This window comes from Rhinolophus sinicus, chromosome 14 (genome assembly GCF_057876585.1).
Source record: "Rhinolophus sinicus isolate RSI-liver-muscle chromosome 14, RSI-T2T, whole genome shotgun sequence".
Taxonomy (NCBI): Eukaryota; Metazoa; Chordata; class Mammalia; order Chiroptera; family Rhinolophidae; genus Rhinolophus; species Rhinolophus sinicus.
The window spans coordinates 37762501-37787758 of record NC_142514.1 but is presented as its reverse complement, the minus strand read 5'-3'; the positions used below and the strand labels follow the sequence as shown (position 1 = coordinate 37787758).

Sequence of the window (25258 nt, the reverse complement as noted above, 5' to 3'; positions counted from 1 at the left end):
AATAAAGGTATTTTGTTTTTTCAAGTCTTGGGGGCTTAGTGACCATATTCTGGCCAGCACTTCTTTACTGGGCAAGTACAGGCCGTCACAGTACAGACCGGTCTGTCTGGGCACCCAGAGTATGGACGGGCCTGTCCAGGCAGCCGGGATGTAAATAGGCTTGTCCATGTAGCTAGATTGTAGACAGGTCTGTCTGGACTGTCAGAGTGCAGATGAGCCTGTCCTGGTGGCTGGCGTGAAGACAGGCCTGTCTGAGCTGTCACATGGAGGGCAGAGAGTACAAAGTGGCCTGCCCAGGGACTTGTCTTGACAGCCATAGTGTGGAAAAACCACTTTGCCCCTAGCCTGGGCTGTGTTCTGCAGGCAGGTCCCTGAGATCAGTCCCCACAAAAGGAACACATTTCCTCGGTCACCTGGCTGCCTCTGGTGAATGCTTTGCTTTAAGAGGGGACATGCCCAAGGACATTTCCAGACTGTCTCCCTCATTCTCCTCGGCCCCAGGGTGCCTCCAGGAGGCCCACAGGGGAAAGAGGCGAACCCTGGCCACATAGCTTATCTGGATGCACTTTGGGGAAAAGATACAGTTCCGGGGTCTTGCACTGTGAAGCCATGAAGACACTGAAGCTGGGGGAGGGTAGACACTGAAGCCCTCCCGATTCTCTGAGTGACCTTGGGAGGCTCGTTCCCTCTTCCACTCAGAGAATCAGGAGGGCATCTGCCTCTCAGCCCCCATCCTCCTTCCAGGGCCATAGTGTGAGGAGTCCAGGAAGGGGCCTGATTCCAGGATCCCCCTCCCACCGCAGGACTGGGGGCTGTAGGGTCCGAGGGAGTATCCTTCCTTTATTAAGGCCTGCAACCCCTGTCTCAGCTCTGGCCCTGTCGAAGATTGTGGCACACTGGGCATATCTGTCACCTCCTCCCTAGGCAGGCCTGCAGAGACCTGGGCCCCCAGTCAGCTCTGCTCCGGTCCCCTTCACAGCCCAGCTGTCCTCTATGGGACCGACCCCATCAGTAATGCCCACTCAGTACACAGGCCCACAGTACACAGGGGAGCCCTGAGCAGCCCAAAGCTGGCAGGTCCTTTGCTGGGAGTGCACAGTGAGCTCACAGGCCCAGAGTGGAGGTCCGGCTCGACCTGCTGACCCCCCCCGCACTGAAGGGCTGCATATGCCTCCAGGCTTCCTTACCTGTGATTACACCCTGTGGCCCTGGACCTCTGCCTGTGGGACTACTTTGGGGGCCCTACAAACAGCTTTGTACTGTCTCCTGCTGGTCCGGACAGTGGCTGAGGTGCTTGTATCCTACCCACCCTGGCAGGCGCCCACTCAGCACCTGGCAGGAAGCACACACGGACACGGGCACGGGCTGCCAGACAAGGCTAATGCTTTTATATTAGTTTTTCTGTAACAAGAAAAATCAGCTTTGAGTTCTTTATCATTCTTTTTCTTAAAAAAAACCAAAAAACAAAAAGATACTCAGAACTCCCCAAAGGCCCAAAGAATAAAAATGGTGTCTCATCAGTGGAGTCGGGCCCTTTCTCCTCACTCCTGCCCAAAGCTCCTGGCAATCTCAGGCTTTTCCTCTGGCATCAGTGGGGCTTGCCCATCCAAGACGTGCCTGTGGCCAGCCAGGGCCTGGCAGGGAGTGTGACTCCCCCAGCAGGTGGAGGGCAGTGTTGGCAGGGGCCAGGGCAGCAGTCCTGAGGTTCCTGTCCCCAAAGGCAGAGAAAGGAACAAAAGCCAGCTTTTGTGAGTTCCATAGAGCAGCAGGCACCTGGCCGCAGAGAGCTCGGAGATAACTGTGTCTTCTCCAGAGGATGGACGGACAGATGGACAGGCAGGCGGAGAGCTGTTCTGGACACTTCTGGCTGGGGTGGCATAGGCTGAGGAGGGCTATTTGCACATGACGTACGTGTGTGTGTGTGTGTGTGTGTGTGTGTCTGTGTGTGTCTGTGTGTCTGTGTCCATGGAGGAGGAAGTAGGAGCCTGTGCATGCCAGAGTGCGGTCAGACCCTTCCCCGAATCTGCGTGACTCAGAGGCAGTGATAGTGGTGGTGGGCGTGGGGCGAGAGTGGGATCCTTTGGTGGCAATGTGCAGCTGGCTGTGTATGGGTGTGTCATGGTATCTGCATATGTCTGGCTGTGGCACGAACTGTAGGAAGGGGTGGGATGGGAGACTATTCGGCCTGTGTTGGCAGAGGGGTACGGGTACAGTGTGGGGTGTATTTGTGAGTGTGACAGAGTGGGGGCTCACAGGGCACAGGCATGTGCTACAGAAAGGGGTCCAGCGGTCCATCATCCTGCAGAACACGTGGGAGAGTCAGGAAGGCAACAGTAGACGCAGCAGCCACGACCTGCCTGGAAGAGGTCGATCAGAAGAGGGGGCCCTCTTGATGGTGCTCTGGGAGGACAGGTGACTGTGTGCAGGAGGAGGGCTTGCCCTGGGAGCCCAGAGCCAGCGAGAGCCCACTGGGAGGTGCTCGTGCCGATGTGGGCAGGCCTGCTGTGGACGACCGGGCCTTTGGGTGCCACGGGCCACTCTCGGGGCCTCTCGCAGGACCCCGCTCAACTGACCTGACCTGGCAATGTCCTCCAGAGGGGGCAGATTATCTCCCACCCAGGGTTCTGCTGTCCCCCTTGTGAGGTCCATCAAGCCCTCACTGAATGGCCTGTCACCCCTGTTGCTGACCCCGGGCTCTGCCTGAGGACAATGCCTGGAGAGAAGGGGCTCCATCTTCATCGCCCTGGACCCGGGAGTAGAGGAAGGTGACTCACAAGCACTGCCCTCCAGGCAAGGACAACTGCCTCCAGGCACACTCTTCTTCCCACCTCCCTCTGTCGGCCACGAATGGGGTCCTCACACCCCTAGGCTCCTCTCTGTCCCAGGCCCTACTTCAATTCAACATCCTAACAGTGGCCCAGTGGGCCACACCCTGACCCTGGGACCCCCAGCTTGGCTCACCCTGATATCCCTCCAACCAAACCTCTCCTGCCTGTAGGGCTCACCCACCCAACCATTCCCCCCTCTAACATCTGTCTCCAGGGGCCCTGCCTACCCACCCCTCCTATCTGTACCTCCTTTCCTTCCCAGCCTAACGCCTCGGAGCCACCACTGCACAGATGCTTGCCCATACACTCACTTTCCTTGTTCCTTGCCCTCCTGTCCCACACATCTGGCCAGAAACCCAGCCATAGATGGATCCAACCGTTCATCTTTTCCACACCTACCCCCATCTGCTGCACAGAGAAAACAGAGGCTGAAGGCATCTGGCTGACATGACCTTATGTCCAGCCATCAAGCCACTAACCTGTGTGTGACTGCAGCTACTCTGTCCTCTGTGCCTCCTGCCACAGTGGAAAAAGCACTCGCCCTCCTGGCAAAGCCAGTTCCTCTGGCTGTTTCAACAGGATCACTATGCCCCGCTCTCCTCTCATATCTTTAACTCCTCCCTCCACATGGCCCCTTCCCCATCAGCATTCAAAAACCAGCTCTATTCCTTAAAAAAAGCCTGACATGAACTGAGCCCTGCCCGAACTTCTCACCGCTTCCCACTACCAATCTCTTTCATCTCTTCACTGCCAAATTTCCTGGGCGAGTACTCCTTTCCAGCCATTCTCCACTGCCATCGCCCCTGAGGCCGCTCCCCACAGCTCAGGGGTGACAAATGCCTTGTGGACAAATGCCGAGGGCCCTTGGCAGTGCTCAGCTCCATCGGTCTCAGCAGCACTGACAAAGCTGATTCTCCTCACTTCCGGAGAAGCCTGTGCATGTATGCACACCACGTACGTGTACATAACATATGTGCATGTGTGTGCACATGTGTGCACATAAGGGCCCGTGTGCAAGGGGATACCTGTGTACATGTACTCACATGCATGCAAGTGTGCACATGTTCTGCATCTGTGAATGTGTGCATGTGCGTAGTGTGTGTTCTGCAAGCGTGTGGTTTCAGGTGTGTATGCATATTTAGACATATATATGTGAGCAAGTGTATATGTGTGTTGGTGCACTATGTCTACTGCAGGTGCTTGTGCTACATGTATATGTAAACACCCCCTGTCTTGTACTGTCTGTAGTTTTCCTACCTCCCTCTCCAGAGTCGCCATCTTACCCCCTCTGCAGGTTCCCCTCCCACTGCCTTCTCATTCTCCCTGGGTGAGCACCTCCAGCCTCCTACGGCCTCAGTGACTGTTTCAAGGCTGACAATGCCCAGGTCCCCATCTCCAGCCCAGACCTCACTTCTGAACCCCAGATCTATATATTCACCCCATCCTTGGGCAGCTCCCCCAGTGTCTTCCAGGCCGCTCAAACTCAACATTCCCCTAAACAAACCTGTTCTTTCTCTCATCCACCCAGAATTCCAAGCTTGGACCAGGACCTTGTCTCTCCCTCAGCCCATGTCCAGTAGGGCTCGCTCTCCCTTAAGCATGCCCCCCAACCCTTTTTATGCCCATCTGCTTGTCTGCATCCTCCCCTCGCACCCCGATCATCTCTGGCTTGGACTGGCATGGATGCCTGCCCTGCTTCCACCATCCCAGCCCCCTGCATGTCCCCTCAGGGCACTCATCATCCTGGAGAGAATCCCTTAGCATAGGCTGGCCTCCGTGGGCTTGCTGCTCTACCCAACCTCCTACCCAGGGCCTGGCACATACCAAGTCCTCTTCTAGGTTTGCAAAAGGAATGATGAAGCAAGAACAGAGGGGGAAGAATGGACAGAAAGACCCTAGACTGGGTCAGGAAGCTGGTAAGGAGAGGTGAATGTGCCTCCATATAGACCACCCACCTCTGTCAGTCAGATCCGGTTCACCTGGGCACTATCGCCTTTCCTCGTCCTCCTCATCTTCCTCCTCCTCATCGTCCTCTTCCTCCTCCAACTGGCCCCGGTCTTTGGAAACGTCACCAAACTCAAAGTTGCCTTCTATGTCCAAGACCTGCAGGTGCTTCAGCTTCCGGAAGGCACTTTCCACCACAGAACCCACGGCCAGCTTGTTAAACCTGTATAGCAACCCATGTGGGGTCAGTGCCGGGAGCCCAACCCTCAGAGTCCCTGCACTTACACACCCCAGAAGGAAAAGGGGAGGGAACAGGCTCTCCAGGAAGATGGTGCAGCAAGCACAAACAGCAGGGGGCTGGGGGGCACCGTGTATCATGGGGGTCCAAGCTGTCCGGTGTGGCTACACCTTGCAGGGATAGGCACTGACCCTGGGTCACTGATCCATCCATAAAGCCAGGAGAAGGCTTCCTCTGCATATGCTCTCACTGCGATTTGAGAGTTGCGGACATGGGTAACTTCTATTGCTGCCCTCTGGATTTAACCCCGAGGCCTGAGACCCCTGAGCTGCCAGCTTGGGGTCACCCCAATGCCTGGTGTGAATAGGCACACAGGCAAGGTCAGAGGCATGCTGGGTCAGGGACATACAGGTGGTGGGAAGGCGGAGGCTGGGCTCTGATCACAGGCCCCTTCAACTCTCTGTGCCTCAGTCCCCAATAGAAACCAAAGCATAGGTCATACTCTACCCCAATGTCACCCAGCCTAGGGCCTTCTGGGCCCTGGGAGTGTGCATTCTGCCTTTCTCTGATCTGTCTCCTTCTCTCTGATTTCAGTGGGTGGCAGGTGGGGATACCGGGAAGACCCACCATGGCTCTGCTGTATGGAAGCTCCTCATCTCCTTGGGGAGCTGGGTCCCCTGAATCATGCTAAACTGCCAGAGCCCAGTAAGGACGTGAACATCTGCCGTCCTCTATCTGAGGAGTTCCAGGCACAGCCTGGCTGGCTGTGGACACATCATCACCTACGCTCTCTGAGACTCAGAGAGTTTTCTGAGTCTCCCAGGGGGTCATCTTCAGGGCCACAGGGGACCTCCTACCTGAGAAAGATGCCCTTGAGATTGGGTGTGGAGTCGAAGGCATTGGCAGGCACAGTGCTAATCTTGTTGTTCTGCAGGTACAGGTACTCAAGTGACTCGGGGAGCCCCTCGGGGATCTCCGTGAGCTGATTCCCGGCAATATCCAGCAGCTGCAGGGGTGACCAGGAAGTCAAAGCACTTAACAACTTGCAAGGACCCCTGCAACTCCCCAACGTATCTAAATCTTACCATAACCCTGTGAGGTGGGGTCTATAACTATCCCTATTTTCCATATGGGGAAACAGAGGCTCAAAGAGATTAAAAGATCTGGCCAAGACCACACAGCCTGTACGAGGCTGGAACCTGCTGCGCCTGACTCCAAACACTTGTTCTAATTGCCGTTGTCCTACTCAGCTCCTTCTGCCTTCCCACCTGGCTTCACAGCCAGGATGTCTGGATGTCACAGTCCTTCCTCCTTAACACAGCTGTCACTTCCCATCAGAAGGGCAGGGGCCAGGGTTCCTCCAGTCTTGGAATCTTACCACACTGGCCCCAGAGGAGGGTGGGTTTGAAGGACCATATGGGTGGGGCTGCTCATTTGTAGACCTTGGGGGTCATATGGGCAGGGGCCAGAAGCAAGCGTGCAAGACAGACAGTGACTGGCATGGCAGCCAGGCCCAGGGCTGATCAGTCTCAGATTCACCACGTGCCTATAGGAAGCGGGAGACCAGGAAAATGGGGTGGTTTTCCCAGGGAGCTGAACAAACCTGCAGCAGGCAGTAGACCTGGACATTCATGGACCCAGCTCACTGCCCCTCAGGCTGTCAGCACACCCTCACCCAACACACACCTGTGCAGCTATGCGTGGGATTCCATCATCTCTAAGCTCCTTTCCTCACCCCGATAGGCTGGGGCTCAGGGTCAGGAAGTACGTAGAGCATTAATTACGAACACAAAACGGACTCTAATAATTCGGACAGTTCCGTCAGTCACAGAGGGACAGTCAGGCCAGAGCATCACAGGAAAGGCGTACCCAGTGAACGCCCTAACCAGATAACTCCAGACGCAGGGTGGAGTGGGACCATCTGAATGACTTTATCAGACTGCAGATGGGGGCACGGCACCCAGTCTTGAGCATAAAATCAGAGCCCTGTGACGGCTCATGGCTCAGGCCTCGGCTGAGGAGCTGAGAGCCGCATTTGCACTCGTCCCGACGGAGCCCTTGAAGCCTCGCCTCCTGACCGGCTCACCAGCCTGGCCTGACGCCCGACACTACACACCCCAGCAGCGTAGGGACTCTCGCTGAACACTGGACTCTCTCTCTCGTCCTTCTTTCGTAAGACTGTTTCCCTGGCCTAACCCTATTGCTTACAAACCTGTGTGACCCTCTTGTGTGAAACTGCTCCACTAAGACTATTGGAGACTATCTTCTATCTTCTGGCCGGAGCCCTGGTTAATGCCTTGGTAAACCGAGTCAGTAGGACTAGATCCATGGCTTTCTTCTAACAAAGCCTGACATTGTGGAAAGAAAGACACAAACGTGTGTGTCAGCCTGCAACTTTGATAGTCATGTCCCACTCACAATAGGAAGCTGGGGGCCATGAAGACAGATGCAACATTCAAGGGAAGCACAAGCTTCACACCCCATAGGGAGCCTCCATGTCACCTCCCCTCCCCACAGGGCTCCCTGTTCCCCACTGTGTTCCCTCCGCACAGTTCCAGCACTTCCTCATTCATTCCACACATCCTCTGAGCCACGGACATAGAATCCACTAAGACACTGACTCTACCCTCAGGAAGCCAGGCTGGCAGGGGAGATGGACACAGAATCTGACAATGACAGCCGACGAATGGGGCCCTGATGTGGGAGCCTGATAGTCTCAGGTCAGGGGTATTGACGGCAGCCAGCACAGGTGGGGGTTTTGAAGCAGCGGAGCAGCTGCTGCTTGTAGAAAGATCCAACAGTGAGAGGAAGAATCCCCCACAGGGGACACTTTATCCCTGAATGAACTCACCCAGGCCCAGGAAGGCGTTTAACCTGCCCATCATTGGTGGCTTCTGGAGGAGGTAACACCTAAGCTGAATCCTAGGTATAATCCAAGAGGGCAGTGACCCTCCAACCGTCTTATTCCCTGCTAGGTCCTCAGTTCTAGAACTGCGTCTGCATATGGTGGGGACTCGATAAAGGCTGGTGGAATGAATGAGTGAGCAGGTGTCACCTTGTGGAAAAGGTGCTTTCAGCAGAGGGCCCAGTATGAGCAAAGCCCAGTGTACCTGTGAAAATAAGAAGCTCGTCTGGGAGCAGGAGCGGAGCAGGCCTTGAAGGCTGTGGTAAGGATACTAGTTTGGGTTCTAGGGGCAATGGGGAGCCACGGAAGGGTTCTGGGCAGGAGCATAAGCTGAGCATGTGTTATTTTTCAAAATACCCTCTGATTGCATATGGAGTACAAGGGTGGAGACGTCCTAGGAAGGTAGGGTGCTGGCAAGAAATGGGGGTGGCTTGTCTGGGGGTAGGGTAACAGGGATGGAGAGAAGTAGACAGACTGAGAGGTGATGGTAGAACAGGCAGGGTGCGGTAACAATGGGTGTTGTAGGGCTGACGGTGTGAAAAGGAGATGTCAAGGGCAGCTTCCAGGTTTTCCGTGGGCACCTGGGTGGATGTCGCCCTCTTCAGTGAGTTAGAAAGTGCAGAAGGGGGAGCAGGTGTAGAGGAGAGGACAGTGGGGCTTGGGTCCCTTGATAACAGGTTCCCGAGGTGTACCCAAGAGGGACTAGCACAGCTGGTTGGATCCTGTGTCTGGCTTTCAGCAGGGCAGTCTGGGTGAGGAGAGACCCCAGCTAACACTGCTCCTGCAGAGCCAGCTGCCTCCCCCAACTCTACCCTGCTCCACCCTCAGGGCTCTGCCTCACCTCCTGCCCTCCCACTAACCACACACACACACACACACACACACACACACTTAGACATACCCTCTCCTGACAGCTCCCCCCAGGAGCTCCCCCTACCAGGCCAGGGCCCTGAGTCCAGCAGTGAACACAACAGACTAAAATGCCTGCCTTTATTCTAGTGGGAAGAGCAGGCAACAAACAAGCAAACAGATGACCTAATGTCCGGAAGGGATGAGGGTTATAAACAAAGCAGAGGAAGGTGGTAGGCGGTGAGGGAAGACCTCCCAAGGAGGTGACACTTGAGCAGATCCCCGAGAAAGACGGAGGAGCAAGCCCTGAGGACATCTAGGGCAGAGAGGACAGGAAGGCAGAGGCCCTGAGGATCCCTGGTGGTCCTGGGAGGGCAGCAGAGTGGCCTGGCAGCACCTGCGCCCTGTCTCCCAGGTTTCTCTAATAAAGTTCCTTTCAATCCCTCACTGAATACCCCTTTCATTGTAAGAAACTCTATTCATGTGGCCAGACATCCTGCCTGACTCTGACCATGTCCACAGCGGCTGCACACACTGGCCAGCCCCAGAATGCCTCCAGAGGACACCTCCAGCCCTACACAGACCACATCATGGTCCTTGCTGCCCTCCCCTCCCCCAAGCCCAGGCTTCTCTAGGCACATCTTCCTGTGCCTTTGACTGGGTGAGCTTGACTCTCCTGCCACCTGAACTGGCCCTACTCCCTAGTCCTCCTGAACCATGGAACCCCTACCTGTACCCATGACCGCCCCTTACACCCACAGCCCTCCTCAAGCCTGTACCTGCAGATGGCGAGCTCAGCCTGGCCATACCAGCTGTATTCTGCCCTCACTCCTATGCCAGCCACCCTCCACATGGCCCAGCCCCCTACCCTAAGGCCCAGCCTCCCCAGCAGGTACCTCCCTCATGGCCCAGCCCTCCTGCCCACCCTTCACCAGGGCCCAGCAGGTGGGTGGGCTCACGGTAGCCACACTCGTAGCACTCCACAGGGGCATAGCCCCGCCCCGCCCCTTACCTGCAGATGGGCGAGGTCAGCCCAGGCGCGGGGGCCTAGAGCGCGGCTGCGCAGCCGGTTGCCGGTGAGGTAGAGCTCACGCAGCTGGGCCATGCCGGCCAGAGCCCCGCGTGCCAGGGCGGCCAGCTCATTGCGCTTGACCTTCAGCACGTGCACGTTGCGGGGCAGCCCCGCCGGCAGCGTGTGCAGTCGGTTGCCAGATAGATCCAGCGAGCGCAGCAGGCGCAGCTTGCGGAAGGCGTCGCGGTGCACCTGCGGGCTCGTGATGCGGTTGTAGCTGAGGTTGAGCTCCTCCAGGAAGTAGGTGGTGGCGAAGTCGTCGCGGCCGATGCCTGTGATCTGGTTGTGCAGGATCATGAGGGTGCGCACGCGGCGGGGCAGGCTGCTGGGCACGCGCTCCAGCGCGTTGTTGTACAGGTGCACCGTGTGCAGCCGCTTGAGGCCCTGGAAGGCCCGCGGGTGGATGCCGTGCGCTCGCAGCTGGTTGCTGTGCAGCAGCAGGTACTCGAGGCTGCGGATGGGGGTCAACACGTCCGCATCCACGCTCCGGATAGCGTTCTTCTCCAGGTGCAGCAACACCAGGCTGCGTGGCAGCCCCGCCGGGACCCGAGACAGGTTGTTGCTGGACAGATCCAGGTACTCCAGGCTGGAGAGCTTCCTGGGGGGTAGGGGAGGGAAATTAGGACGTTTGGCAGGAATCCACATGGCGCTTGTTTCCACTATTATTCCCAAGGGAGGTGGCAGGGGACCTGCCTCTATATCATCCCAGCTCTTCCAGTGCTGACTGGGGGACCTCTTTCCTCTCCAAGCCTCTCATTGGGTTATTCAACGATATTGATGTGGGAAGGCTCTAGCATGGTTCTGGCACTAGGGGTTTATTTGAAGACCAACTGTTTAAGGCCTTTTGTGGCTGCTCTGGGCCCTATAAACAATGAAAATATGTTTGCCTTCACCAAGAATGCCTGAATTTCTATTTTGTACCAAGAAGCCAGCCTCTGCAAATGCTTCCTTGCCTCGCTGGAATTTTGGCAGGCCTTATCCATACGCATCATTTGTTCTCGGGCATGGAAATGTCAGCAGAGGCACGAGACTCAAAGTTCCTTCTCCAGGGAACTGGCCAGGGCAGGTGGGCGAGGGATGTGTGTGAGATGGCTTCCTGGGGGGACCTGGGAGGAGCTTCCCTGGCACCTGGTCCCCCTGAGGCTCAGGCAAGGGCTCACCAGAAGGTCTCATTGTCTAGGCCTTCATCAGTCAAGTAGTTGTTCTGCAAGTACAGCTCCCGAAGGTTGCTCAGCTCACTGAAGGCACCTGGTGGGATCTTTTCCAGCTTGTTGTTCTGGGAGATGGGGCAGTGGGAAAGGGAATGTGAGGGATAGCCAAGGGGCATGAAGAGGGGTCTGTGGAAGCCACAGGGAGTGGGCCCCGGCTTAGAGGACTCCAGGTGTGTGGCTGACGGCCAGGTGCCCAGGCATCTGCCTGCTTCTCTGCAGCAGACGCTGTGCCATCTGACACGTGCCCAAGGCTCCACAGCCTCACCACTGTGCCCATGTGGGTCCCTGCTCTGGGGGTACCCCTCCCTGCCCTCTCCCTCCAACCTTGAGGTGCAGTTTGTAGAGAGCGGGCGGCAGGTGCTTGGGCACGTGGCGCAGGAAGTTGCTGGACAGGATGAGGATCTCGACATTGCTAGAACCATTGAACATGTTGTCCGGCAGCCCAGCGTCCGCCAGCTTGTTGTTGTGCAGGTACACAGACCTGGGGGACAAGGCACAGTCCTCACCCACCCAGGCTCCCCCTGCCCCAGCCCCAGCTCTAGCCCACCTGGTGAGCCTCCAAACTTTGTTCAGGTTGGTCCTGGGGCCCAGGACACCCTCTTCGCTTCTGAAGAACCACAGATCCCACCCGCTCAAGTTCCCCCATACAGCGAAGGGGACCAAGGACCCACCTACACAGCTGAGGGGACCAAGTTAGTGGCAAAATTAGGATTTCTTGACTCCCCCGTCTGTGCTCCTCCATACCCTTCAAGGTTCTCAGTCACTCCCCGACTGTCACAGCCCTGGAGTCCCTGCCTGTCAACCCCACACAGCTGGCTCTGTGGGACTTTCTGAAGATGGGGGGTGCTCCTGATGCCCAGCGCAGGGCCTGGCTCAGAGGAGGTGACGCCTCATTCATTCAGCAAATATATAGTGAGTGCCCTTACATGTTAGGACTGTTCTAGACTCTGGAGATGTAGCAGTGGAAACAACCAAGACCCTGCCCTCATGGAGCTAACATAGTAGAAGGAGAGAAGACAAGGAACAAAAGCAATGCATAAAAAATACAGCTCCTTCTTGCTGTATGCCTCTCTTGGGCCTCAGCCTTCTCATCTGTGGGATGGAACCACACACAGCAACCCTGGCTTCAAGGGAAGATGGAAAGAATTGAGTGAGGTGACAGATTCAAGGACAGAAATGGCACCAGGGGTACACAGCCCCACCCCAGCACCACTCTGCCCTGCTCACACACTTGGGCCTCACTCTTCCCAAAGCTGCTCTCAGCAAGGGACAGCACCGCCTGTTGGAAGATGCTTTATCCCCAGGGGCTGGGGAAGGCAGAAAGCACCGTTACCCAGCTCCCACAGCCCTTCAGACATCACTCTCTGTCCTCGCCTCCTGGACCTATTTCTCTTCATCCTTTAGGCCTCAGCTTTCAGAGCCTGTGCCCCTGCAGCCCCTGGGCGTCCTTCACCACAGCCCTGAGCATGGGCATCGTGCCCACACTGCATAGCATGGCCCGCCTCCAGAGCTAGTCTGGGTCCTCTCCTGCCTCACTCAGGGTGGCAGCTCTGCCTCAGCTCCTCCCCCTTCCCCAGCCTGAGCCCAGGATCCCCCTCTGACCTCTGACCTCAAGTTTGGCTTCTGGCCAAAGGTGAGCCCGTAGATCTTGGTGAGATAGTTGGCAGCAAAGTCCACACTGATCAGGGTGTTTGGCAGGAATCGGGGTGCCAAGGTCAGCTGGAAAGGGGAGAGTTGGGGTAGGAAGACGAATGGAGGGGCAGAGGCCAGCTGAGTGCCACTGCTTCCTACTCATCTGGGCCCCTTTGATTTGTCTCCTCCCTGTAACCACAGTCATCTTTCTTAAATGGAAACTGGTCCCACTTCCCTGATAACACAAAAACAGAATTTCTGTAGCTCCCACAGCCCTGAGCTCTGCATTCAAAGCCCACCGGGTCTGTCCCCTGCCCTGCCTGTCCTCCTGGTCTCTCCCCTCACCGGTCCCCAGCACTGGCCCTCTGTCCAGCCATAGTGAGCGTGCTTGCTTCCCCAGACACAGCCCACAGTGTCCACCCTTCATTCATTCAACAGTAAAGCCTGAGTCTACAACATTCCAGGCACGGTTCCAGAAGCTCGCTGAGCAAGTCCTGGGGAACAAAACAGAGAAGTACCCCCCTGCCCCACCCAAGCTGACATCCTCATGGAGAAAGTAATAAACAAGGAATAAAAGTATCTGATAGTGATCACTGTTACGCAGGGAATTCCAACAGGCTGAAGACAGAGAATGAGTGGGTGAGGGGCTCAGGGAACCGGTGACACTTAAGGCATGATGGCATCACAAACGCCACCTAAGGGGAGAGCACCCACGGCAGCAGGAGTAGTGAGTGTGTGCCAGGCATGGGGGGTTGTGGGATGTGGGGGCTGGAGTGGAGCCAGAGGGAGCAAGCGGGGGAACAAGTTAAGAGAGGCCTGCAGGACACAGGGAGAAGTGTGGCTTCCATTCTGGACCGAAGGCAAAGCCATTGGATGGTTTTAAGCAAGGAGCGGGGATGTAGGGGAGAAGTGGGGCATGATTTTTAAAGGTCACTCTGGATGTTCTGAGAAGAAGGGGCAGCAAATGAGGAGGCAGGGGCACCCAGGTGTGGGATGGTGGACCTCTGCCCGGGGCTTGAGGGCTTGCAGTGGGACCGGATGTGGCGAGCGAAGCACTCCTGGGTTTGCCCTCAGACCAGCGATGCTCTAAACGATTGGAGATGCCCTTTGCATAGATGGAGAGACAGCAGGAGGATTGAGCACTGTGGGTGGGAAGCACTAGTTCTACGTCCATTGAACATTTAGGGGAGACATCCAGGAGTGAGGCAGATCTTTGAGACTCAAGTGGGAGGAGTGGAAGAGACGAGAATGCCACTGGATGTGGCCACGATGTAGATGCTCTCTTCCAGGGAGGGACGGGGTCATCTCCAGAGAGTGCAGAATGAAGGGGCCAGAACAGAGCCCTGGGGCATGCCAAGTAAATATTGTGAGGTTGAGTGTGTTTGTGCCTTTTCACTTGCTGTTCCTTCTGCTGTAGTGCCCTCTGCCTTGGGACCCCTGCCTGAAATCCTGTTACCCTTCAAGACCCTTCAAATGCCATCTCCTCCAGGAAGCCCTGAAAGCGCCTGCTCCCCTCCACTCCTCTAAGCCTTGACCTCTGTCTTCACGGACCACTCTGATGCCCTGGGTTAAGGTGTGGGATCTGGACTATGTCTGAGCAGCAATGGGGACCCAGGGGCCAGCCCAGAACAGGCCCTGGTGAAAGTCCCCTGAGCTCATCCCCCGATACCAGGGGGCTGGGGCAGCACACCTCCACCCTGCTGCAGGCCCCTCACCTTGTTATTGGCCAGGTACAGGTAATTGAGGTTGGTCAGATGCTCAAATGCCTCCTCCGGGAGCCCTTCAAAGGACAGGCATCGGTCAGAGCCCTGGATGAAGGAGACGCTACAGGGGAGCACACTAGTACCAATCCCCCCAAGCCCACCCCACTTGCCAGGATTGGGGAGGCCACTGCCTGAGGCAGGTGTGGCTCTGCTCCCTTCCCAGCCAGCCCCAACATGCCTGCCCAGCCCCTTGTTCACGGGGCCCACACTCAGAGGAGCAGATGGGAAGTGTCCACTAAGGGATGACTGTTCCGTCACCTGGGCCACCTGGTGAATGGGTCCCCATAAGGTCAGGCCATGGGACAGAGGACTCAGCCTCACCCTTCCCTGCCAGGAAGGCATGTTCTCCTGGGGACAGCCCCAAAGGGTCATACCTGGCCCCATGGCAAGGCCAGGCTGCAGCCTTTAGGCATCCCACCATCTGGCCCACCCCTGCCCTATCTAGTGTCAGGACTTGGCTGTCACTGGGAGCCTGGCCAGGCTGGCCCTTCTCCAGTCCTGATGGTGGCCTATGACACTCGGTTCCGGGCTCCCAGACCCTTAGATGCTGGGACTCACCCAACTATGTAATGAGAGGGAACAGTTACATAAAATGTCCCTCCATCCCTCCATGGAATCCCTCCGTGGAATCCCTCCATGGAATACCCTGCTATTGCTGCTATGTAAAATGGCGGCCATGGAGAGTTAGCAACGTGAGAAATGCTGCTGAACTAACTGCTGAGAAAAACAAAGCACTTACAGTCATTATAATACCTATACTATAAATTCAGCTGGGAATTAAAAAAACGAAAAAGACTGGATTGGATTGTAATGACGGTTGTACAACAGTATAAATTACTAAAACTCATCAAATTGTACCTTTAAATTGGATAAATCTTACAGTATACAAATTATACCTCAGCAAAGCTGCTTTTTAAAAAATAGAAATATACCAAAATGTCAATAGTAATGAACTCCCAGGTGGCAGAATTATGACGGTTTTTATTTTCTATTTTACTTTCTGTATTTCCAATTTTTCTATAATCAAAATTACTTTCATCATCAGAAAAAAAATCACTTTTTAAAACTTGAGGACTCTCCAACCCTTTGATTCTAAAGAGCTTCTGTGAACTGAGGAATCTACAACAGAGGTCTCTGAAGCTTCTCCCCTGAGCCAACTCTCAGGTCTCAGAGACACCCACGGGTGGCTTTTAGGCAATCACGGGGGGCAGTGTCCACTGCCAGCCCAGCCCAGACTTGCTCTTTTCCACATTCTGGGGTCCACGGGGGGGGAGGCTCTCCCCAGGGACACTGAATTCCCTGCCTGGTGGTCCCATCCCCGGCTCTGGGTGATCCCTCACCTCGGGAAGTCAGGCGGTTGTTCTGAAGGTTCAGAGTCTCCAGCTGATGCAGCCTGGAGAGCTCCTGGGGGTAGATCTTCTCCAGCTGGTTGTTCTGGGGATGGAGGGAGAGCGCGGTGAGGAGGCAGCATGGGGGGTAGGCCCGCCCCCATCCTCAGCCCGAGTCCCAGGAACCATTCCCTCTGTTGGACACCCCCTTTGGACTTCTCCCCTGTAGTACACAGACCCTGGGTGCTGGCTCTAGGCAAGGCCCACATCTGGGTTGGCCCAGTCATGACCACAGCAGACCTGGGGGTTCCACCTTCTAAGAGCCCACACACACAGAGTCCACAGGCAGTGCAAACGGAGTGCCATTTCCCCTCCAGACCTGCTCCCTGCATGTCCAACTTATGGTCAAGTGTCCCCAGCCCATTCTTTCCACCCTAAGCCAGAAACCACGTTTGATTCCGTTTCTCAGCTGTGTGTTCCCCATACCCCTTGGAACACTTTAAAACCTGGGTTAGGTACCATCTCCTCCAGAAGCCTCCCTTGCTTGGACTGAGAGCTGGATTAGCAGCTGCTCCAGGCCTCACAACTAGTCCTTCTAGCTCCATCTGTTATCGCTACCTGTTTAGGTCTCTGCCTCCCCCCACAGACTGTAAGCATCGCAAGGCCAGGGCATGTCCGCGTCCTCCCTACGTGCCCAGCTCTGCACACAGGACCAAAGGTGGAGAGCAGGTACTCAGGAGATATTCTCTGAATGGATGAGTGAGTGAATGAACCAACAATAAGTGCTATTGTCAACTTGTCCCTTTCCCTCTTAGGCTACCCTGGCCTTGGGCTCCCACCACCTGCCTGCCCAGACCCCCGGGGCTGTGTGACCGTGGGCAAGTCACTTTCCTTCACTGGACCTGATCTCCTTTGGAAATAGGTGTAACAGCACCTTCCTCTCCCTCAGGGCTAACAGGCCACACAGAGTGATCACGAGTGAGCCAGTGTTCCCAGAGTCCCCGTCTGAAACAGCGTGTCCCACTTCCTGTACCTCAGCTGGGGAGAGCACTCTGTTCTCTGAGCCCCCAGAGCACTCGATCGGGCCCATTTTGCTCATGTTTTCCTGGCCTGTCATGGTGTCTGAGGTGCCCTGACTATCTATTCAGATGGTTAGTTGCTAGGCCGGTCTGTGTCTGTTTTCAGACAGGGACTGAGTTAGCTTATGGGCCTCAACCCAGGCTGCGCCAGTGAAACAACGCAGATTATATCGTGGTGCTCAGTGACCAGGACAATAATCAGAGTGGGAACGCCTCCTGGTGGAGTCAGATCCTCCTGTCTGACCTGACCTGTACCCTATGTCTGGGGGTTCTGGGTAAGCAGGAAGCTGTGACTGTGGGGGTTCTAGGACAGGAGCTGCAAGTGTGGGGCAGCCCCTGTGACCGTTGGTGCAAGGCTGGCCTCACCTGCAGGGACAGGTGGTTGGTGTGCTCAGGCAGGTCCCCTGGGAACTCGCGCAGGTCAATGCCACCACAGTCCACGACACCCTCCTGGGAGCAGGCACAGTCTCGGGGGCAGTTGATGGTGGCCGGGCCGGGCTCCGGCTGCTCAGGGCTCAGGACCAGCACAGGCTCCTCCTCCACAAATTCATTCTCTTCAGGGCTCAGGCTGTGGGCGCCATTTCGGCCAAACACAGGCGCCCTAACCGCGAGCACCGGTCCCAGCTGCAGCTGTGATGGCAACAGCAGCAGGAGCAGCAGCGCTTTACTCCGGGCCATGGTGTCTGCAGGAGGGATGGGGTGAGACCCACCTTGGCACCTGGGCTGACTTAGCCTGACTTAATGGTTAGGCATCAGGCTAGGGCCCGCAAAAGTCACAATGGGGCCCTCCTGGGCGCCACGCATAGCCCAGTCTGCACCCTGTCCTCAGCATGCATTGACCTGCTGACTGCCGCCCTCCCCTCACCAGCCATGCCATCAGGGCTGTCCTCTGGAGGGGTGGGGGTAAACTGAAGCTCTGGCTTTGGGCAGGGATCTGAAACCTCCCACAACCCTCATCAGGACTGGCCCCAAGGAATCTGTACCCCCACTTCACAGAAGGGGAAGCTGAGGCCCAGGAAGAACTGACGTGCAGGGCTTGGCCTGGACTTTGCTAAGCTCTCGCTGCCCTGGCACAGGCAGTGTTGGGAGGTCTTGTCCTTCCTCCAGCCTCCACAAGCCATGGTAGGCCAGCACGAGCAGGGCGCATCCCAGCTCTTCAGCTTGCCGTTCTAGGATCTTCAGGACTTGGCCCTGCCTCTCTTCCAACTCCCCCACCTACCTGCCCCAGTTACACAGGTCTATTTAGTAGTGCCTCCCTCCAGGCCTTTGCCTATGCTGTTCCCTCTGCCTGGAATGCTGTCCCCCTCTCTTGTGTAATCAACAACTTTTCCAAGAACCAGCTCCAGCATTGTATCCTCTGGAAAGACTCTGAGATGCCCCAGTGCTCTCCTTTACTGTGGAAAGCTTCCAGTGCCACCTCCCAGTGCCAATGGTGACCCCAGCGCCACCTCCCCATCCTCCTTCCCCCAGGGCTTGGCATGAGTTGGCATGAACACGTGAGGGTGTCTCTCTCCGACACAGGGCTATGAGCCACTCTCTGTGTCTAGGTGGAGGCCCAGCCCAGAGCCGGGAACCGAGTAGGCGTCAGTGAAGGGAGCTACTGCTGCCCCAGGACCTCCCAAGTTTTGTTCCTGGGGTTTATACTCTCTGCTGCCGGCAGCAGGGCCCGCTGTGCTCACATGACCGCTGGCACCTGCAGACCACTCCCTGGCATGGTCCCCTGGGGCAGCAGGGAGTGGGGTACAGGGGATGGCCTCAAGCCATTGAGGAAGACATTGGGGTTCCATAGTCCCAGCAGCCCATGGACCTGGCTTGGCTCTGGACTGGTCCCTGGAGTTCTCTTTTCAGGAACTCACTCAGAAAACATCTCTGGGGTATAATAAGTTATGACAGGTGGTAGCTCAGGTACACTGACTCTGGAGTCCCCCAGACCCCAGTCAAGTCACCTTCCACCACTTAGCAGCTCTGTCCTCTCTAAGGCTTGGTTTCCTCATCTTCCAGATAATACATCTGCACTCACTTCTGTGAGGAGTCCTCAAGGTAACAGACCAAAGCACTTGGCACCTATTAGGTGACAGGCGCAGCTATCATTTGAACGCAGCTACTGGCAAGCATCCAGGCCTGGTGACATTAGATTGGGAAGCACAACCCACAGAGCCATTCGCAGGTTCTGACGAGATGCTGCGCCTGGGAGGGCTGGGTAAGCTGAGATGACAGCGGGGCTGCAAGCTCAGCCCCGGCTCTTATCAGCTGTGAGGCTTTAGGCAAATGGCGTCCCCCTCTACACCTCAGCTTCCTCACCCATCCATGGGGTGGTAACAGGGCTGTCCTAATGGGGAAACTGAGAGTCATGAACTGCACGCAGGAAATGCTCAGGAAATGTTAGCTCTTCCCACCACTAGTACCTGATCTGCGGGCCTTGTTCATATCCCCGCCACACCACGGCCCGCTCCAAACCCCCTGCTTCTTCCCTTTCCCTTGTCTAGATCCTGCTTGTTTCTAGATCTTGCTTCTGGCAGACCCCTCTCCTGCCAGAAGATTTGCAGACTCTCGCCTCCTGGGAATTCCTGCTACCCTGAGGCTGCTGCGGCATTTCAAATACCACTTTGCCTCACTCCTTGGCTCCGCCAGCTCTCTGAGGTGGGGCCCCATCTGTCCCTGGCCTCATGGGGGGATACAGGTGCGATGCATAAGTTCCCTGCTATCAGTCTGGAGGGGGCAGCAGACCCCAGTATAATAACCACTGTCCCCAGACTGGATGAGCCCTATAGAAGGGGCACAAGGCCCCAGAGGGAAAGGTGTGAGGAGAGAGAAGAGGGGCAGTAGCCAGGCTTGCTTGACCCTCCAGGTCCTCTAGGCCTAAGCAGACTCGGGCCTCAGCCCTGGCCTGGTAGGGAACCAGGGAGCCCGCCACATATAGTCCTGGGTTCTGGGGATCAGTTGGCAGCACCCTGGCCCTATGCCCACCCTACCATACCCTGCTGCCCCCATCCCCTGAGCAAATGGGCAATAAATCCTCAGGCAGTCTACACACCATCATTCCAATGGCACATTATAACCCCGAGCAAGCGCAACAGACTTCAGCCACCGGAGCCATCAGCATCATTAGTCTGACCCCACTGCACGTCCGCACTCTGGGAGGGGGCATGTGGGCCCAGACCCCAAATTCAATCAAGGCAGAAGGATCCTTTGTACATACCCTGTGCACTCACTGGACCAGCTATTTTTCCTCCTTCACCTTCAGTTTTATATCTGTAAACTGTATCTGTAAAAATATTTATTTTAACATTATGATCTATACTGAAAATGTTATCACTACTTTATAGATGAGGGAGCTGAGGCCCAGCGGGATTGGCCAATATAACACAGCTATTAAATGGCAAAGCCGAGCTCCCAGCCCAGGTCTTAACCACAGGGCTATGGTTAATGCAAAGCACAGTTGGGCACTGAGGACATAGGCCACTCAGGTCGGGCTCTTGCCCTTAAGAAGATCACATCTGGCCTGTCCAATGCGGTGGCCACCTGTGGCTGGCTACTGAGCGCTTGAAATGTGGCTATTCTAAATTGAGAGGTACTATAAGTGTAAAATATGGTGTTTGGATTTCAAAGACTTAGTACAAAAAAGAAATGTAAAGTATCTCATTATTATACTAGTGATATCTCATAAAATATCTCATTTAATTTTATATTGATTACATGATAGTATTTTGGATCTTTTGAGTTAAATGAATTATTAAAACTAATTTTACCTGTTTCTTTTTACTTTTTTTAATGTGGCTTCTAGAACACTTTACATTATATATGCGGCTTGCATTTGTGGCTCACACCATATTTCTATTGGACATTATGTATGAATTGAGTATTATAATCCCAGTGTCATCAGAGTGTGATAAAGGAAAGCTACAGTCCAAAGGAAACCAGAGGAGGCCTAACTTTGCCTGAAGGCTTCCCAGAAGTGATGCCTTAATCTAACCATGAAGGATGACTACGGTATCAGGCAAAAGAGAAAGGGTGATACATGCAAGGGGTCAGCATGTGCAAAGGCTTGGGGACAAGAGAGCCCATGTTATAACCTCTACAAAGCTCACTACAGTGTCTGGTGGAGGTTGGGGACTGGGCTTGATGCAAGTAGGCAGTGGCCACAGTCCAGGTGAGGAAGGGACTTGAAAGCCAGGTTAGGGAGAGTGACCCTTATCTTTGGGGAGATGAAGACCTATTGAAGAGCAGGAGTCTGGCTTAAGCAGGTTTATGGACCAGTGAGGCGCTCTGGGAGGCTGTGCTATGGTGCAGGCAAGGGATAATAAGCCTGGTCTGGGCAGGGAGGGTGGTGCTGGGCTGCAGGGATGGAGAGGAAGAGCTGGATTCAAGGGAGAAGGAGGAATAACACACAGGGCTCAGAGAGGTGACCCCGGTGCCACCTCCTTCTCCTCCCAGCTTGAGCAGCCACCCTCAGGACCTTGGGATCCTGGGCAGCTCCACCGCCTGCTTTGCTGTGTGACCTTGGCCCCATCACTGACCCATCTGAGTCTCCTTTTTCTATTGTTGTTCTAAGAATGTGGAACAACATAATCCCCCAGGGCCCATTCTGTGTGCCCAGCCATGTAGGAGCTGTATGTGTGGAAGAACAGAGGACAGAGCAGACCCCTGGTCCCTGGAAATTACGAGTGAGGAGTCCCCCTAGAGAAGAACAACTCACACCTTTGGGAAAGCAAATGCCCGGCAAGAGGGGCAGCTGGAGAGCTTTAGCCATGGAAATATCTGGGTTCCCATCCTGACTGCTGTGTGAGCCTCAGCGAGTCAGTTCTCTGAGCCTCTGTTTACTCGTTTGGGCGATGGAGATGAGAGCTCCTCGTGAGGATTAAATGAAACAACATGCCCAGCTGATGCTAGCAGCCAGCAAGTGGGATATGCACATGTGAGGTTACTGTTACTGAGGAAGTGCCTGGGACCGCTGCCCACTTCAGGGAACCAAATCTCAACACCTGAAGGGTTGGTGTGGGATTAAGACAGGACTAGAAGAAGGGGAAGGAAGGCCCAAATCAGGAGGCAGATCCTCCATTCCCAGCACCATCTTTCTCCTCCATTCAAATTCAGTAAATACTCGCTGATCACCTGCTCAGTGCTGAACCCAGAACAACTGCATCTTATAGACTCTAACAGAAATCCCAAGACTAAGACTTAGGCTTCCTATTTTGCAGATGAGGAAACTCAAGCACATGGAGCTCCCATCACTACCCATCCCCCCAGCAAACTCCTACTCAAATGCCCCTGCTCAGCGAAGCCACTCCTGCCCCTTTGGCTGGGGTAGGGAGTTCCTCGGAGCTCCCTTTGCACCCCTGCCCACGGCATCCTTCGTCTCGCTGACTCCCCAGGCATGGAGTGGTTGCTCAGAACATGTTTGCTGAATGAAGGAATGAATTTGTGAAAGGCAGAGTTGGAACAGATCTGCAACATTATCTGGTCTGACTCCCTCTGTTTACAGATTAGTATGTTAAAGGCAAGGCCAGGACTAGAATTTGTGTCTTCTGACTCCTGCCCAGAGCCTTAAACTGGTTTCAGAAGCTGAGGAGACATTCTCCAGGTGGACAAAAGGGAGGAAAGGCACTCCAGGCAGGGGGAAGGGCATGAGCAAAGTGGGGTGGGGGAAGAGGAAGGTGTGCTTAAGGAAGGGTAAAGGGGATGAAGGTCCACGTCTCCAAGGGCATCAGCCACGATGCTAAGGTGTTGGTGACAGGGTGACAGCAAGGGTTCCAGGCAGGTCATAGTCAGAGCTCTTATGTACCAGGCCTAGAGGTGCCACTATTAGTCACCCCTAGCCAAGATTCATATGAAAGGGACAAAGTATGCTCCCACAGATCTCATGAAAACTCATGTGAATCTGACATTTCTGAACTTGCACTCCAGGCTAGAGTAGCGTGGGGTCTGGGCCCTAAGAGGGGACAAGACCACCCAGGGGTTCTCCCAGTTCACACCACTGGTTCCTGTTGGAGCCGGTGGACCACAGCTTCACTTTCCCTGGCCTGCCAAAGTCCAAGGGCTGATGCTCGGAGTGCGTGGGCCCCTAAAGTTCCCTAATGAACTCCCAGCGCCGGACGCGCATCACTCTGTGCCTCCTGGACTGGGACGGTCAGCGCCGCTCGCACGCTTGTGCCTTCTCCTCTCTTGCCTCCCACCCCCAGCCTCAGGGGCTGCCAGGAGCTCGGCGCCGCCACCTCCTCCACCTGACTGCGCATCAGGTATTCTAACGCCGCAATCTGGTCTCCGCCCCAGGCCAAGCTGACAGTTCAAGGATCTACAATCCGGGGCTTCCGCCGCTTTAGCGGGAGGGCGCCGACCCCTCTGCCCACTCTCCGCGTCGCCCCACCCCGACCCCCTCCTCAGTCCAGCTGTCCCAACCGGGAGGCAGTCGCGAAGACTGACAGATGGACACCAGGCCGGCAGCTGAGAGCTCTGGCTCAGTGAGTGCGCGGCATTGGGCTGGGTCAGCTCCGTGGACGCGCGGGCTCTGCCTCACCTGTCCGCGCGTCCTAGAGACAGATCTCTGCCCCTCTCGAGGCCTCAGTTTTTCTGTCTGTAAAGAGGTAGAAGTATGGACCAGCTGGGATGAGTGACGTGGAAATAATCTGTGCCCGGGCTCTAGGTACAGGGGTCCACGCCCCTCCCCAGTTCCACCTGACCCCCACATTCCGCGTCGCCCGCCGGCGTCCTTCCACTTCCCCCCCTCCCATTCGCCTTCAAATTCTTTCCAGATGTGCGCAGTGGGAGGGGCTCGGGGGCTGAGGCCAGCCCCTGGCCAGAGAGGAGGGAAGGCCCCTGCCAGGTCCGGATCGCTGAGGGGGTCGCACCCCTGAGGGTGAGCTCTCCGGCGTGCCATCGGTGCAGGGCTCCAACTGAGGGGCAAGATGCGGCGGCCCCTCCCGGGGCAGCTGCTCGGCCGTCCGCACTAGGCGGGAAGTCCGAGTCCGCTGCCCTGGCTCAGCCCCGACCCCTCGGCCCAACCAGCCGCCCGCGCCCAGTACCTGCTGCGCCCCCGCGCCGCGCCGCGCCCCCCCGGCGAAACGCGCCCTCCCGAGTCTCCGCTGCGCTCGGCGGGCGCGGGCTCCTTCCATTCAAGTCGAGCAGTGCGCTCGGCTACGCAAGTTTTGTTGTGGCTTTTCTCCTCCCCGCCTCTCCCCCGCCCCCGCACCCCCCACCCCCACCCGCGTGCATCTGCTGGACGCTGGCCTCCTCCGGACACGCGAGGAGGGTCCTCACAGGCGCGGGTAGGGGAGGGCGTGCCCCCTCCCCACGTTGGACTTGGCCAGGTCCCACTTCCCTGGGAGGCTGAGCCGCTGCACCGACCCCTCTCCCCCTCTTGGCCCCGGCGGGGCTGCCGTACCACGCCCCCACCCCTAGGAGACTGGAAAGGCGGGGTGTCTAGCCTGCAACGCTTCCTAGTTCCCAGCCTTCCGCAGTAGAACTGGACCCCCTTTAGGCCCCAGCACCTGAATGGAGGGCCGTGGAGAGAGCCCCTTCTATCAAGTGTGTCTGAGCTCAGTTTTTTCCTCATGACAGAGGATTTTGCAACAGCTCCAAGCACGAGTACCTTTCCGTTCACTCTCCCACCCTGGGGTCCTGGACCGTGGCTTACAGGGCCGCCAGCCAAGACCCTGCTGGGCCCCTTCCCGGAAAAGTCCCCCGCCCTCCCCAACCCCTACCCCAACGTTGGCCCTGAGCCCACAACCCGGTGAGCCTTGAAGGATGGTAAATTGGCCTAGGAGTAGGGTGCATGTGGATCCCAGTCGCAGGAAGACGGGGGTGAGGAGTGAGCCCTCGTGGCACCGTGTTGCTCCCAGGAGCTGAAAACGTTCCCAAGTCAGGGAGCATTAACTATTAGCAGCTGAAGCAACACTGTTTGGCGCCAGGGGCTTTGGCGGTTGAATGCGGTGGGGCTGAGTTTAGATGGTACTTGGCACCTCTGCTGCCTAACAAGGCTCTCCCCTCATACCTGCTCTGGCCTGTGGGCAGGGTACCCACAGCTACCTTATCCGGCCGCCCTCCCGCTAGAGAGGGAGAAGAAATAACTCAAATTTGGAACCACTTGCTCAACCTAAATTGCCAAGGCCCTGAATGAATGAATGAATGAATGAATGAATGAATGAATGAATGAATAAATGAATGGCTTATATAACCTTATAGGCTAATAGGACCTTTCACTGCCTTCTGCTGCTGCATCCTGAATATACCACATGCATTACTCTTTAATCTTCACAATCCTGCAAGAATGGCATTTACCCCCATTCACTGGTAAGGAGACAGGCTTAGAAAGGATAAGTGATTGAGTACCTAAGTAAAATGGCCAGGTTTACCATTCCCCACAGCCCAAGTTCATTCCATGATGGAAACAGGCAGGTGACTTGAGCAGGCAAG

The 25258-nt window shown here is 56.0% G+C and overlaps 1 protein-coding gene across 8 annotated transcripts; it reads right to left on the bottom strand.

Moving 5' to 3' along the window:
* Nucleotides 1-1366: 1366 nt before the first annotated feature.
* On the bottom strand, nucleotides 1367-24007 carry PODN (podocan). 8 transcript variants are annotated; one of them, XM_074334734.2, is made up of 12 exons: nucleotides 23869-23975; nucleotides 20049-20114; nucleotides 17216-17532; nucleotides 15783-15876; nucleotides 14395-14459; nucleotides 12657-12766; nucleotides 11372-11528; nucleotides 10997-11112; nucleotides 9777-10434; nucleotides 5868-6016; nucleotides 4784-4995; nucleotides 1367-2357 (listed from the first exon to the last, which is right to left on the bottom strand). In XM_074334734.2, exons 3-11 carry the CDS (start codon nucleotides 17525-17527, stop codon nucleotides 4815-4817), a joined length of 1842 nt encoding a protein of 613 aa, XP_074190835.1. In that variant the 5' UTR covers nucleotides 17528-17532; nucleotides 20049-20114; nucleotides 23869-23975; the 3' UTR covers nucleotides 1367-2357; nucleotides 4784-4814. The 8 variants fall into 8 exon arrangements, with proteins under 8 accessions (XP_074190835.1, XP_019598451.2, XP_019598453.2 ...); XM_019742892.3 differs by lacking the exon at nucleotides 20049-20114 and having other exon boundaries at nucleotides 23869-24007; XM_019742894.3 differs by lacking the exon at nucleotides 20049-20114 and having other exon boundaries at nucleotides 1367-2353; nucleotides 23869-24007.
* Nucleotides 24008-25258: the final 1251 nt, after the last annotated feature.

Excerpts from the sequence above, each read along its gene's own strand:
- PODN (XM_019742892.3), bottom strand. The coding sequence starts at position 17,527 with ATGGCCCGGAGTAAAGCGCTGCTGCTCCTGCTGCTGTTGCCATCACAG. Across the intron at positions 15,877-17,215 it reads CCAACCACCTGTCCCTGCAG|AACAACCAGCTGGAGAAGAT; the intron begins GTGAGGCCAGCC and ends CTCCATCCCCAG. Across the intron at positions 6,017-9,776 it reads CTGACCTCGCCCATCTGCAG|CTGCTGGATATTGCCGGGAA; the intron begins GTAAGGGGCGGG and ends TCACCCCTGCAG.